The 15,825-nt window shown below is 46.2% G+C and overlaps 1 protein-coding gene across 3 annotated transcripts in view; it reads left to right on the top strand.

Annotated features, from left to right (window-relative positions):
* Nucleotides 1–15,825, top strand: part of PLB1 (phospholipase B1) — a 124,273-nt gene that overhangs the window by 88,781 nt on the left and 19,667 nt on the right. For all 3 annotated transcript variants that reach the window (XM_075925371.1, XM_075925369.1, XM_075925370.1), the window contains 10 exons: nt 1,690–1,755; nt 2,128–2,228; nt 3,006–3,087; nt 3,505–3,609; nt 5,994–6,089; nt 7,090–7,161; nt 9,388–9,465; nt 11,353–11,413; nt 12,135–12,193; nt 15,054–15,121. In XM_075925371.1, the coding sequence (XP_075781486.1) occupies nt 1,690–1,755; nt 2,128–2,228; nt 3,006–3,087; nt 3,505–3,609; nt 5,994–6,089; nt 7,090–7,161; nt 9,388–9,465; nt 11,353–11,413; nt 12,135–12,193; nt 15,054–15,121 (788 nt within the window). The remainder of the gene's footprint in view (nt 1–1,689; nt 1,756–2,127; nt 2,229–3,005; nt 3,088–3,504; nt 3,610–5,993; nt 6,090–7,089; nt 7,162–9,387; nt 9,466–11,352; nt 11,414–12,134; nt 12,194–15,053; nt 15,122–15,825) is intronic.

Genomic DNA, 15,825 nt, shown 5'->3' with positions numbered 1-15,825 from the left:
TGTAGGAAGGGCCGGACTAAGGGGTGGGTGAGCGAGGCAGCTGCCCAGGGTGCCAACTGATGGGGGGCGCCTGATGGCAGCTGTAAGGGGCACGCGGCGTTCCTTATAGCTGCCATCAGGCATCGCGCACCCAGCTCCCGCAGCACCGGCCCCCCCATCCCCGTGGCGCCAGCCAGCAGGGCCCTTCCCCCCCACAGTCGCGGGGCCCTGCATGGCCAGGCGCTGCGTGCCAGTAGCGGTGGCTGGGCCGGGCAGCGCATGTGCTGTGCGCACCGGCGGTGGGCCTGTGCATGCGCCATGTGCCCTGGGGCCGGGCCCATGCTCCCTAGTGGGGGCAGGCCCTGGGCTGTGCGCCAGCAGCCAGGCCGGGCAGCGCATGCCCCGTGCACACCGGGGGTGGGCATGTGCTCCCTAGAGGGGGCAGGCCCGCGCATGCGCCGTGCGCCTGGGGGCAGCGCCACGCACCCCGACCCGGGGCACCAAAATGGCTCGGGTCAGCCCTGACTGTGGGGTCTATGTGGCCTGATAAATACTCTGCTGGTGGTGCCTAGTTTTAGAGTAAGCAACAGTGGTTTGAGATTGTAGCCTGCTGTGGCTAGGAACCAGTCATTATGTGAAAGTGACAGGGAGAAGAGCCTGCTTTGCTTGACCATGACTGGAACATCGGGGGAGAGGAATTCTTCCCTCTTTGCTCTGGTGTTACTCAGAGGTTGGGAAAGGCCCCTACTTAACCTGGTTCAGTAGTGTCAGGCCACCACAAGTAGTGCAACACCACCCTCCTCCTCTCCTGGTATTTTGGAAGTTTCTGTAATGGTCCATGCTACAGAGATTTTATGCTGCTTCTAGGGTTGCCAGATGGTTGAAACAAAAATACTGAACCCCATCCCCCGGGGTGAGTGCAGTTGAGCACTAGTATAGTAGCAGTTGAGCACTAAGACCCAGGGGAAAGGTCATTTGGCCGGTAGCCATTTTGTGCTGGCAGCCTTGGGGAACCAGATAAGCAGGGGGGCTGGGCATATTGGGAGCCAGGGGGGGGGGGGGTTCAGGGCAGGAAGCTGGATGCTGAGTGTTTGTAGGGTTGCCAGGTGCCCGGCATTTTCACCTCCTGGCGGGGGAAAAATTCAGAAAATACCGGACATCTTAGGTGTCCAGTATTCTCGGAATTTTTTTTATTGGACAGGAGCTGAAAATACCGGACAGTCTGGGTGAATACTGAACACCTGGCAACCCTAGGACTGTGCCTGCCAGCTTGGGACTTCTCATGCCCCTCACCTCCAGTTCTAAACCTGGTTCTGGATCTAGGGTGTTGTCTCTTTCATACATAATCCTCTTCTCTACCACATGCACACTGAGGTCTTCCGCCCACAGCAGCGTGCAACAGGGTGTGTGTGTGGGGGGGGAGGGTTTATTCCTGTGGCTTCACAGGCCTAGACAAGCTTCTGTGCTGTTGCCAGATGTTTATGGCTGGTATGTTTGCTCATAATGTCAATGGATAGCAGGGGAATGACATACACTGAAAACATTTGTGTCTGGTTTATCTTTTTATAGTTGATCCCATTAGAACACACCTACACTTGGTTCCTTCCCTCAGAGATGGGACCTTTTGGCCATTGACTCACTCAATCTTTCTCCAGTCATTTGTGAGCCATCATTGGCAGTAACTCCTACTTCTCTTCTTTTTTCTATGAGAATTACTATTCAGCTGTAAATTTCACCAGCCACATTCAAGAAGCCCTCGACATTCTGCATGCAGAAGTAAGTGGTGTTCAGTAACTCACTGGTCAGCATTGCATGTTCTTCCCACAGTACTAGTAGCTGAGGGGGTAGACAAGGAATGGTCCTTGAACCAAATGCATCCCAATGAATCCTATAGTGCAGCCTACCCGGCCTTTATCTCTAATGCTGAGATGAATCCTGACACAATAGACTCCAACATACAACCATGGACAGGAGGAGGGAGGGTTCAGTAAGGTGAGAGGGAGGGGAAAGATCAGCGATAGGGGAGGAGTAGTTGGGGTAGTTAACCAGGGCAGGCAGAAGGAGCTGAAATTCTGCTGTGTTTAAAATAAAGGCATTGAAATTTTCATGACCAGCTCCTGCCATGCAAAGTTCTGGCTTTCTTTTCAGGTTCCCAGGGCTCTGGTCAATCTGGTTGAAGTAATGGACCTCCTCCCTCTGAGGAAGATATTTCTGGATAACCAAGTACAGTGTCCCACACATCTCGCTAGGTAAGGCAGCTTTCGCCTACTCTATCTGCACTGACTCTCAGTGGGAGAAGAGACAAAAGTCTATTCTCTGCTTCCCGACAGAGGAAACCTGGGAAGGCTTCAGGTTCCATACTGTAGGGCTGCCCTGGGGAGAGTTTGGATAATAATAGAGATGCCTCCTTGGATGAGGGGCAGGGTTATAAAAGGTAGGGCCCCTTAGGCAGGAGTTGGAATAATAATGTGTAGAGCTCCCTTAGCAATGGTTAGGAAGTTAATAGAGTGATGTCATTGGAATCTGTTGGGCTGCTTGGGTAGGTCTAGAGCTATGGAGAATGGGACTCCCACTAGCTAGGGTTACAAGGTGCATCTTCACTGCAGCTGAGTGGCATGATTCCCAGCTCAGGTTGATACATGCCCTAGCTCTTCTTCTTGTAGCATCACTGAGCTGGGGATCATGCCTCCCAGCTGCAGTGTAGACATATCCTTAGGTATCCAGAGATAATAGAACATAGCGTGACATAGCGCGGTAAGTATCACCTTGTGATGCTTAGAGGTAGTCAAACTGATAAGTGAGCTGCACCACTCATGCAGGGCAAATGGGGCAGATAAAACAGTGGCTTGAGATTGTGCAAGATAGCAAGATCCATATGGCAGTCTCATGGAAAGGGTAATATATAGACATCCAGCACTGCTCCCAGGTGGTAAGGATACTGAATGGCAATGGGTGAGAGGTCATTGAATCTACACTTTTTGCTCTAATGTTGAATGTTTCTCTTACTGCTGTAACCTCTTCTGCAGATATCTGTGTAGTTGTGTTCTTCCAGTGATGGAAGGGTCACAAGACCTAGTGATGGTGATGGATGCTATCAGAGCCTACCAGGTACATCTGCCAGGATGAGGGCAGTCACTTTGCGTACAATTGAGGCAGGGCAGAGGGTTATCCATCAATCTGCCTGTTGCAATGTATACCCACATATAGAACAGGTGCCCATATACTACTCTGGGTACCTTTGTTGTTGTTAAAAGTATCAGTGTGGCAAGATCAGCAGGAGAACTCTAGCCCTAACAGAAACCCATAAGTGGGTGTTTCCTCACTAAACCTCCATCCCTCATAAACAATCACTCTCATCATGTTCCAACCTCTTTGGCCATAGGTAAAAAATATGGGTTTTGCCATCATGTCTGTGATCCCGACCGTGTCAGCCCAAGGGTGAAAGTGCAACTAAATGCCCTATGCACCATCTAAGGGTGACAGAGTGGTTGGTGGGTTGATGATGGTCTTTTTTGTCTCCTACAGAACAGCACTCGGAAGCTAATAGAGTCTGGCAGGTATGACACCCATGAAAATTTCACGGTGGTACTGCAGCCTTTTTTCCAAAATATCAAGATTCCTCTGCTTCAGGTATGGCCAGAGATCATTCTCAGTAGTTGGGTAGGTGAATGCATGCATCTAACCTATCTAGAGTATATGAAAGTATCAGGGTTTGTCATGTACTCTTGAAATTCCCATACAAATATAATTTGATTTGGTAAATTACTGTGTTGGAATTCCTTGAACGGGTTCCAAAACTTGGATTTACATAATTTTTTATATATTAATTACTATTTTAACCTTTTGAAAATATTTAAAGGTTAAAATTAAAGATATATGTATACACATTTGTTCAGCAAGAGCAGGCATTAACTAAAAGTAATATGATTATTTTACTCTTATATAGTACTTTTCATAGGTAGAGTTTGAAGTATCATTATTCCCATTTAAGGATGGGGGAAATGATTAATCAAGCTGCATACGCAAATACACAGAGAGCCCTGACATTTATGTTAGAGCTCTTAAAGCTGTCTGGCAATAACCTTCACTATTAACTAACAGCTTCATCATCTCTTTCTGATCCATGATCTCACTCTTCTATGCCTGTGCAGAGAGAGGAATCTACATAGTCATGAGTCCAAAATGTAGTCTTATGTAATCAGCCCTTTTCCCAATCTTTAGCAGTAAGAGAGGGTTCCAACGCCTGAATGCTGAGTTAAGCAAGCTATAGTAAATCTAAGAACTGACACAAATCTTTTCTGAAGCTTGAAAACCATTCACTGACTTTTTTTCCCCACACACTTATCTGCACTTCCTGATTTCAGCTGTAACTGGAAACAGATGTGGTAAAATTCCAAACAGGAGGAACTGTGGTATTGTAGGGCCAGAGGGAACCAGAAAATACAAGAAATAACCAGTGACAAGTTGCAAATGTTTGGCTTCTTCTCCTGACAAACCTTTTTTGAGACTGCAAAGTGGGGCTGAAAATTTTCACAAAATCATGGGCTTTGATTTCTGGTCTGGTCAGATTTTGAGATGCCTTTCCTGTGAGTTTTGACACTGAAAAGCCTTTGTTGTAGGTTTTGACACTAGCTAGGAAATTGAGAATGAAAAATAAAAGATGCACTTTGTTTTGGAAAATGTTTAGAGCTAAAAATGGTTTTCTTGTCACTTTGAAAAATAATCAGATGTTTTCATATTGTATCCAAACTTGAAATGATCCAAAATCCTGGCTACAGACTTGATGGATGATCAGATACAAATCCAAAACTTTGGTAGTGGGTCCTTACTTCTCTAATGAGCCAACCCCAAACTCTTGATCAAAACGTCCTCAAAGTTTGAGGATTTCCACTCTGGATCCAAACTCTTTAGCCTTAGTCCAGTGGTGGGCAACCTGCAGCCTGCAGGCCACATGTATCAGGGGTCTGTGTATGGCCCGTGAAACATTTTGTTTACTGGTGCCCACATGCAAGGTTGCCAGATGCCACTGGTTTCCATCCACAAACGTTTTTTCATAGTGTATTACTAAAGTGGCATGTGTGTAAACCGAGGGCATGTGAAGTGAGGTGCATGCTGATTGCCCACAACATTGACTGTGAGAGCTGTGGTTCAATTGGCACACCTGCAAACTGTAGGCGCATAAGCACAGTTAGCAAAATTATCCTTTCCTGGGAGACTGTCTTGATTATGACAATCATGTGGCCCTCTCACTAGCCAAGATGGCCCATCACAGCTTTAGTCCATCTAATCCAAACTCTTTTATGCACCCCTAAAATGTCATGAGAAAAGCAAGCTCTTAAAACTCCCAAACCCAAACTGATTCAGATATTAAAAAATCAGCAACAAATTGGAGCTCTGCTCTGAAAAGTGACTGTGTGATTGTATTTAGTTGTACCTGCTAACTTCAGTGACAAACAACTTTTAGTGCCTTTTACTCTTGTTAGCCCTGCAGAATTTACACACCTGCAAAAAAGGGAGTTACAAGGGAAGGAGTGTCTTTTTCCGTTCCTTCTTGTGTATCATCGATGGACTTGCTTACTGACTTCTACTGAGCTACACCTGAGAAAACCCACTGAGGAACAGAATCCTTATTCCTGACAGTCATGCATGAGAAGGAAAATGCCTGCCAGTTGCATTTGTGCATTTGTATGACACTGGAGCTCCTAGAGAGAAAAACTAAACACAGAACCCAACAATACCATTTTTAAAGCCACTGCTCAGGGTAGAACAGCACATTACACATCTAAACTTTAGGGTGCCTATCCTTTGGGGATTGCCCATCACTAGTACTTGTATACCCTGCCAGGTAGTATTCCACTTAATCTCCTTGAATGGCCAGTAGGCTTCCACCTGGGAGTGTATAATGGGAATGCCATACAACTACAATAGCCTTTTCTCCAACCTCAGTGAACCACAGCAATAAAGTGTTAGAGAATTTCCTGCACTTTGATAGTCCTTTGTATTTTCCTTTTCAGGATGGCCGTGCAGATATCTCCTTCTTTGCACCAGACTGTTTCCACCTGAGTCAGAAATCCCACTCTCAGCTCTCCAGGACTCTCTGGAACACCATGGTAGGGATGGCATGGACTTGTATAGCAGGGTCATCAGCCAGAACCCATTACAAGTATCTGTAAAATCATCTCCTTAGTATAATAATTGTTCCATTGGGGGGACTGAGTGTCTCAGGCCACTGTCAATGGGATTCAGGACTGTTCTTCCATATGGGACCATTCTTCCCATTCAAATGCAGCCCAGGTCAGTGGTGATTAAAGGTCTCTTCCATCTATTGGCTAAGGGGTGAATTGAGTTTGGTGGGTCTCGGTTCACATCCTTTTGAATAGGTGTCCATTTCAACTAGAATGAAACCCCATGGAGTGCACTCGCTGGCAGTCTCCAGAGAGAATTTGAAGACTGCCTGGGCCAGGGAGACTGATCGATGTACATTCCCACCTTCCAGGTTGAGACTAAGACACAATTGTGTGGCAGCATAGGTGATGCTTGTACTCCTGCAGCCTCTGTTGTACTAGTTTTGTGGAGAATCAGGGGACTGTAGTCTCTATGGCTGTCAGCCCAGAACCTTTCACCTACTTTAAATTCACTTTCAAAATGGAGTGTAGTCAGGCTGAATCCCAAGTTTTTATTCAGGAATCCCTGCAATGATGCTCAGCTTTCCCTTTACCCACTGCCGCAGTGACAAGAAATGTTACTGCCTGTTACGCTTTGTGGGTGATGCCATATTACAACTGAGACATAGAACAGGCAAGAGGCCTTAGCCCTGGTATTCTGGTCAAATCGCATTACAGCTACTTTGGCCTCCCTAAATTACCTCAGCAATACAGTAGGCATTTTTACTTCCTGTTCTAAACTGCTGACTAGTGTTGTGGTGTTCTGTAACACAGTTGCCATGCTCCTCCCAATAAATGGCTGCATTTCAATCACAGGCAAATCAACAGCTCTGCAGTTATTCAATGCAATTACATTTGTAAAGCACCTTTGGATTTAAAATTGTTATAGAAAGGTAAAATGAGAGGACACAGCTACAAAACTAATCATCCTCATTTTTTTCCCCAGCTTCAGCCTGTAGGGGAGAAAACTGACTTCTTTGACCCAAAGGCTAACATTACTCTGAGTTGCCCAACACTGGTAAGTATTGTATCATTATGGAAGCAGAGATTTGGGGTGGCTGTGTTCAGGACAAAAGATTCAGTATTTTTGGTACAAGTCGGCTAAAATTCTGTTTTTCTGTTAACTGTATGTGAATATTTTGTTGTACAATTACTGCTTCAGTGACCCATATAAAAACTAACTGAAGTGTGGTTAGATCTTTGGCCAGATTTTTCAAGTTATTTAGGTGCCTAAATGTATAGATAGGCCTCTAGTAGAATTTTCAAAAGGATTAAAAATGGATTTTTCCTTTGAACTAATTGAAAATGAATTGCCTAGATGTTTTTGGAAATCCCATTAGGTACCTATTTATGTCTTTAAATTCCAAACTGCCTTTACAAATGTGGTCTCTACTGACTAATGCTGAAGAAGGTGCATGGAGGCTTTACGTATGTATGTAGCTTCTCCCATTATAGAGCCCTGAAACTGTATCGCACTAGGGAGTTTCGAGTGGCCATCAACCTCCAGCACATGCATTTGTAAGTGCATACAAGCTCAGCAGTTTCTTCTTTTGACAGTTGGGGAGCTGCTTCTCTCCCCTTCCCTCAGCCCTTTTCTAAACTCCATCTTAAAAATTTGTGCTGGGTATATTCTACTCTATGGTGAGTTTCAGAACATCTAGACTTTTGAGCTGGTATATGACAATAGAGGGAGATTCTACTAGTTTCTTCCCTCCTTTCCCTGCATAGCAATTACAGTCCATGAATTTCTAATGTGTCCATCACCATCATTAGTGTTTGTCACTTTTACCTGTCTTCATTACATGAGCTTGAGCCTCCAGCCACTAGACAGTAGTAAAATCCCTACCGAGAAATCACTAGCAGAGCTGACTGGGACATAACAGGAACTGCTGTAACAGATCTGACTATCTTTCCATCAGATCCAGTATCACATCTTAGGGCATGACCTGTAGTTGATGCTTTAGCTGAAGATGACAATAACACATTTGGCCAGTTGTGCAATGAGTGAGGATTTGGGAAATCCTTTCCTGATCCCACAGTGAGACTTTCTCAGGGTTTTCAGGATAGTGAGCCATCTTGTAATACCCCTGCTTCTGTGAGAAATTTGTTTGTGTTTAACTGGGTGTCAGCTCTCTGTTAGCCAGCCAATCAATCTTCTTGGGTCTCCAGGCATGTGTCTACACAGCACCCTTACCTTGAAATAAGCTACGCAATTTGCGCTAATGAAAGTCTCTTAACCCTTGAAGAACAAGGGTTACAGGGATGCTGGAATAGCACGCACCTGTTATTTCGAAATATATTTAGAAATAATGAGCATGTTTAAAGACACAGAATTGATACTTCGGGATACTTCCAGTATCCTGAAATAGCCCTGCTGTCTACACATAGCCTAGCTAAGTTACACTAGCAGCTGCTTCTGGGGAGTTCCAGCTGTATCTGTTATTATATAAAATGACTTCAGATTCTGATGTACACGGGTTCCCTAACTCAGCAGAGTTCCAAACACAGATGTTGTGCATATGTGACTGTCACATGTGCCAACCTGTAGGGACCAAATGTCCATTGCAAACCATTTCTAAGCACAGTGGGCTAATTTAAAGGATACAAATCTGCAAGTGAGAGGGGAGGGGATTTCTGACCACACATTTCTCATTTAAACCTTTTGGAAAAACTCTGCTCTTCCAGTGGGGAAGTCCTTATTGACCTTGTACCTTCATGTTCTGTATTACAAGCTTAGGTGCTATTCTCATTAGGAAGCAGCAAGTCTCCTGATAAGAGTTTTTAATCTACATTAGTTCATATTTCCTAGGGTGGATGCTAGGCACAGAGACCACCACCCAAATTATATAGCCATTGTGGGAACAGGATGAGCCTCCTCACTGAGGCAAGCAGAGCTGTCCAGATTTCTTCACTCCCTACATCAGAGTGGATGTGAAAACAAGTTGAAGGGGTTTGATGAATGCGGACAGGATGGAGGGGAGGAGTTGGAATTCTTAGTTGGATCTGAATTTCCCATCTGGTCCTTATCTCTGCAATGTTCTGAACCAAATCCTCCCCAATTGCAACACCCCTAAATTTTAGGGAAGAGTGTTTGTTTCAAAATCCAGATCCACACTTTGTAGCTCGGGCCATCTCTAGTTATATAATCTTTTGGCTGCAGAAATCCTGATCTCATTTGCTGTCCTCCTTGCCCTTGTTTGCTGCGTGATCTGTGTTTCTCTCCCTTTGTCTCCTCACTCATCAGCACAAACCCTTCCTGGGAACATACAGGAACAGCAACTACACGTACCTACCTGTGGAACCTACTAACAAGCCAATTCAGGTAATTGCCTGTATCGCTTACTGTATATTACACATACACATGGGTGCACAATTGCTCCTGTCTAGTGGGTGTTTTCGTATCATTTGGAATTTGTAAACAGGGTAATTTCTCGCTAGGCTTTTAACACTCAAATCTCCTCCTATGTCAGCACTTATTTAAACTCTTCTTATTCAAGTGCTCTGTTGTTTTTTTTTAACAAAACTGCACCAACCAGTGCCACTACCTGAGAATAACTTTTCCAAAACTGTTCTCAACAGTGGAAACTGCTTCTTCCCTCCCACCCCAAAATTAACCCAGCTCATCTGGGGTAGGAGGGGAGAGGAGCCCCGGGCCCTTTAAATCACTGCCATGGTGCTGTGCACTCTGCATGTCTCTGAGGGCAGGAGGAGGCCAGTGCTGTACTCCGGGCAGAGCAGAGGGCTGGCTGCCTAGCCCTGCCCGTTCTGCCTCTCCACACCTTACCCGGGGACCTGTAGGGACCAAATGTTGGCCCCACTGATAACACCCTCTGACTGGATAGTAGAGGTTGGACCTTCCTGGTCTGACATCCTTGGGACCTGACTGGTCCCAAACGAGGGGATTTGCTGGAACAAAGGGAGGTCCCTCCCCTCATGGCCCATGCTGCTTCTGGACTAGAGCTCTAACCTGGCCAGGCTCCAGCCTCGGCCTCCCTGCTGCCTGACCAGCTTGGGGCTCCCAGTGCCAGTGTTTTCTAGCTGCTGCTAGGCTAGAGCTCCCTGGTCACCACCGAGTGTCACAGCTGGAGCTCTGCAGCCAGGGCCAGAGCTCCCTTGCCAGGGCCGGGGCAAGAGCTGGGACCAGAGCTGGAGCTCCCCAGCTACTGGGTCCAGAACTCCCTATCACGCCGCCCCTCCCCCCCAAATATGGGGCTCCCAGTAGAGTTGTTGTCTTCCCCTGCCATGCTCCTGTTGCTGGACCGGAGAGTCCAGTTTTAGGGAGATACACCACTGTGTTAAAGATGAGAGCAGCTCCATTTGACTTAATTTTTTTTCTGCAAATCCGGGGATATTCTCAAGCTCTCCCATGCCTACTGCTGGGCAACATGGCTTTTGTCTGGACAAAGTGTGGACACTGCTGTCCTGATGAGAATTGCTCACTGGAACCATTTATTTTCCTCACTGGCACATCTCTGCTTCTCAGAACATACTGTGACTGACATTTGAGAGGCAGTGTGGGGGGAGAAATGAGCACAGGACTGTGACTGAGGCATTCTTAGGGGTAGTTCGTGACTTTGCTACAAAACTGACACACTATGTGACTCCTGCCTGACTACCCATATATGCAATTTCAGAGGATTACAGCTATTCTACCGCGCGTAAGTACTGTAAGCATTAATTAATAGGGATGGATGACAATTCCATTTCATAGCAACTGCTGAGGTTTTAGAATTTGGTTTGTCTGCCCTGGAGTGAACACAAACCATTGAACCCAGATGTAGTTCCCTGATTGAGGCCACAATTTTTCATTCTAGACCACTCTCAATTAGGCAGAACAAGGACTAAAACTTGGGGCTCCGACTTTCTGCATCATTGCCCTAACCAAAAGGCTATAGAGTGTGGGAAGTTTTCTTTTTCCTCACCCCCTCCCTTACTAAAATAAATGTTGTTGAAATTAAATACATCTCTGTGAAACAGTGGCCCTGACACAGCAGTATGTTTTTGTATAATTTCATTTCACCAACAAATATTCAGCCATGGTCAATTAATTCATATTTGAGTAGTGTTTTAGGATGAAAGGCAAAAACTGCCAAGCTGTCAGGTAACTAGGTGGAAATATTTATTATTGGGTTTTGATTTGTTTGTAATATTGCTTCACTGTATGCTAATATCTCCTAACCATACTGCTGTTTGTTTTCTTTTGTTTAAGAATTGGGGCAGTGACCTGTCATGTCCCGAACAGACCCCATCGGAAAGTGTCCCAACATCAGGTAAGTGAGAGCTTGTTTTGGGCCAAATCCCAAAGCAGAGTCATCATCTGTGCTTTTTAAAAATAAAACCTTAAAGCTGTATGACTGCACTTGTTGGAAGAAAGGAAAACAGCCAGATTAGGCATTGCGTATCCAGCGCTTTGCAAGGGCATTCTACTTTGCCAAACCCAGCATATTCACTGGCACAGCAGTGGCTGTGGGCAGATAATAGCTTGATTGGCTTCATCCAGTCAGATGTTCCTGGTACACTTGCCGCAAAGCAGCTTTGATCAACCTGGGTGTAGTTGCTTGATCAGCAGCACAGGTGCATTGTGCCTACACATAACTGGAATGCTTTATATTTGAGCCGTTAATAGGAAACATAGATCTGGACTTAAAGGCAATTGAAAACAAAGCAGAATGAATGTATGTATTGTATGCAATTTTAAATCGATCTAATCTAGGTTGGGTTTTTCTAAGGTGAAAGGTGGTTTTAAGCTCTGTTTACTTCCCTATTACTCAATTGCATGATTTGGCGCTAGCCACAAGTGAATTGCAAACATTTATTGCTCAGTCTGGTGGATGACTGAGTTTGTGTAGAACCCTGTGCCCACTCCCCCTGAATTCACTAAAGATTTTGCCATTGTCTGCAATGAAACCAAGATCACCAAACCCTTAATCCAGGATAAGATTTTCCAGTGATCACTGGTAACCCTGCTTTTTATTTTATTTTCCTGTCTAGTACACAAGCTGCGACCAACAGACATCAAAGTCATAGCAGCGCTAGGAGATTCCTTGACAGTGAGTATCGTTGTTTCTCTTGAGCCTAGAATGGGAAAGGCAGTGCTGGTTTCCCTGGTTGTTACGGTCTCAGATGCCATCAGATGGAGAGCAAATTGTTGTGACTTGCCTAGCTGTGTCCATTTTCAGCAGCAATATCTCAGGGTATGTCTACACTACCCCGCTAGTTCGAACTAGCGGGGGTAATGTAGTCATCCGCAGTTGCCATTGAAGCCCAGGATTTGAATTTCCTGGGCTTCATTTGCATGAAGCCGGCCGGCGCCATTTTTAAATGCCGGCTAGTTCGGACCCCGTGCCGCGCGGCTACACGCGGCACGGACTAGCTAGTTCAGATTAAGCTTCTAATCTGAACTAGCTGTACGCCTCGTGGAATGAGGTGTACAGCTAGTTCGGATTAGAAGCCTAATCTGAACTAGCTAGTCCGTGCCGCGTGTATCCGCGCGGCACGGGGTCCGAACTAGCCGGCATTTAAAAATGGTGCTGGCTGGCTTCATGCAAATGAAGCCCGGAAAATTCATATCCCGGGCTTCATTTGCAACTGCGGATGACTACATTACCCCCGCTAGTTCGAACTAGCGGGGTAGTGTAGACATACCCTCAGTGTTATGAATGAATCTGGCAACTCGGAAACTGAGGGGAAAATAGCCCAGGCTACAGCCAAAGGTGAGACACAGTCCTGCCAATGTGCAGAACTGCCTCAACTTGCATTGACTTCAGTAGGAATTGAGGGGTCAGCACAACTCAAAGGATCAGGTTCATATTGCAGATAAAGGCTGTACATGCTTCACTTCCTTGAGAGCTCTATACCCCATCCGTCTTGACCTACAGTAACATTGGCTACTCCCAGGCTAGGCCTTGAGTGTTTCTTGGAGGACCTTAGTCTGGATCTGCAGCATTCCCTGTTACTCCAGCCCCAAACCCTGAACAGTGACCTGCTTCCATTTTCCCAGGAAATCTTTTTGTTACTTTTCTCTTGATTCATTAAATGTGTCGGAGAGAATGAAAAAGCTACCTTGTGAGAGAAGTCTCAAAGCGTGTGGCTTGTTTAGGCAAAACAAACAAAGGCTGAGGGGAGATAGGATTGCTCCCTATAAATACATCATAGGGATAACTGAAGGGAGTGAGAAGAGCTCCTTAAGATAAGAGCTAATCTGGACACAAGAACAAATGGTATAAACTGGTGATCACAAATTTAGGCTTGAAATTAGGCAAAGTTTTCTAACCATCAGAGGAGTCGAGTTCTGGAACAGCCTTGCAACGGGAGCTCTGGGGGCAAAAAATCTAACTGGCTTCAAGATTGAGCTTGATACATTTATGGAGGGGATGACCTGATGGGGTTGCCTACAATGACATGTTCGCAATCTGCCACTGCTAGCTGCAAATATCTGGAGTGGCCATAGATGGGAGGGCTCTGATTTACTATGGAGAATTCTCTCCCAGGTGTCTGGCTAGCGGGTCTTACGCACGTGCTCAGAGTCCAATCGATTGGTGTATTTGGGGTCGGGAAGGAATTTTCCTTGGGTCAGACTGGCAGAGACCCTAGGTTTTTTCTATCTTTGTGGTATGGGGCACGGGTCACTTGCAGCTTTAAACTAATGTAAATGGTAGTTTCTCTGAAAGTTTAAGCCTTTAAACCATGTTTTGAGGCCTTACATAACATAGCCAGAGGGTAGGGGTCTATTACAGAATACTCTTCCATCCCTGCGCCTCCCCCAGAACAGCTCTCCCTCCAACCCTCTTCAATCCCCAGTCCTGCTCTGGCTCCAAGCCCAGCTTCACCTTTACGCCCTCTCTGCTCCTAGCTGCACCACCACTCTGCCCTCCCCGCTTGGATCCAGTGTAGCTCTGGATCATTCTCTCCCCATCCCAGACCAGCTCTGCATCTAGCCCAGCTCCTTCCCCATCCCCAGTTCTGCCCCCAGCTCTGCCTTCAGCCCAAGCTCCGCTGCTGAGGAGTAACGGCTGTGCAGTAATGGAGGGGAGTATGGACAGATTCTGCTACTGATAAGGGAGAGCATCAGTGAAATGTGAGCACCACTGGCCTTGATGACCCACCTAAAAAATTGCCAGGCAGTGTCATAGGTGTAAAGTGGATACTGGACCAGAAATTAGTTTTCTTGGGTGATAAAATAATGTAAATTAGTAAGGGAGATGTCATGTCTTGTGCCTCCTCTATTGACTTACTCTAGAGCAGAGTACTTTCTTGGATTGGAAAATGTGATTTTACTCCCCTCCCAGGAAAATCAAGATTTGTTTGAAATCTGATCAACAATAACCTACTCCCCACTGAGCTGCCACTGTGCCTTGTGGAGTTGTATTTCTGAAGCCCCTGTTTGTATTCTCCCCAATGGGCCATTTCCCAAGCTGGACTACTTTTCCCAGGGTGCACTATAGTCTTCTTCTGATTGAGCTACCACAGTACCTCATGGAAGTCTCCTGACCACAGTGCATAAGGGGAGATACAGTTCTGCCAGGGAATCTGACGCTTAGGGCGACTATGGTGGCATAAGTCGCCAAACTACCATTCCCATGAGACTCTGCAGCAGCTTAGATGGATACAGAATAATGTTGAACTGACCCAAAACTAAAGTTTTCATTGCACAAAAAGTTTCCCTATTTTGCCTTTTCTCTCTGATTCAGGATTAAACCAGATGTCAAAATACTGGAATTTCCTATGGGACAGAAATTCTGGTCTTTAAGCCAGTTCTGCTCAGTACATTTCAACTGCCTCTTTTAATGACTCATTCAATAGCAACAGTGTGGGCCAGTGGAACTCAGCCCACTGGAGGGCCAAGCCATTCCTGCTTTGCACAACTTCCTCTGCTTGCCATTTCATAAATGATTCTTACCATCCTTCCAGACTGCTGTGGGAGCCAAAGCAACCAGCTCAACTAACATGCTAACAGCCTGGAGAGGACTTTCTTGGAGGTGAAAAAAACATCAATTCTGGGTGGAAGTGTGTCTGAGAGAGAATGAGCGTTTGCCTGGAATGGGCGTGCGCGTGTGCGTGCGCGTGTGCGTGTGCTTGTGTGTGTGCGTGTGCGTGTGCGTGCAGTGCAATGGGGGGCTGCTTATGGAAGAGTGCAGCTGTGCATGTAAACATGTTGTAAATGACAGAGGTAGAGGCATTATTCTACAACCATACATCAGAATCCCAGACAGGCCCACCGACAGGAGGTGAGGGGCCAATGGGGATAGTTGCCCGGAGCACTGTGATTGAAAGGGGCCCAGGGCTCCTGGCTGCTGCCGCTGCTACTGCAGCATCAGCCAGAGCCCTGGGTCCTTTAGAGCGCCGCAGGAGGCTGGCATGGTGCGCTCCAGGAGGTGAGGAGGGCTGGCTGTCCCCAACCCTGTCCCTTCCATCAGAGGCCCCGCCCCTTCCAGGAGCACAGAGCTGGTCATCTGCCTCCATCTTGTTCAGGGGTCTGTGGAGGCTTTCAGCACCTGTGACCCCAAACATCTCATTGGCAGGCATCAGTGCAGTCTGTACACCTTGAATATTGTTCACAAATGCAGTCGTTATGAGTGAGGTTAGACTGAGCAGCTCTGAGGGGGCAACATGCCTCATTATGACAGCTAACATCAGCATAAAAGGAAAATAAGTGCCCTGTAGTGCTTTACTGGTAGCCTGT

This window comes from Pelodiscus sinensis, chromosome 3, assembly GCF_049634645.1.
Source record: "Pelodiscus sinensis isolate JC-2024 chromosome 3, ASM4963464v1, whole genome shotgun sequence".
NCBI lineage: Eukaryota > Metazoa > Chordata > Testudines > Trionychidae > Pelodiscus > Pelodiscus sinensis.
The sequence above is the reverse complement of the archived record's forward strand: the minus strand, read 5'-3'. Positions and strand labels throughout refer to the sequence as shown.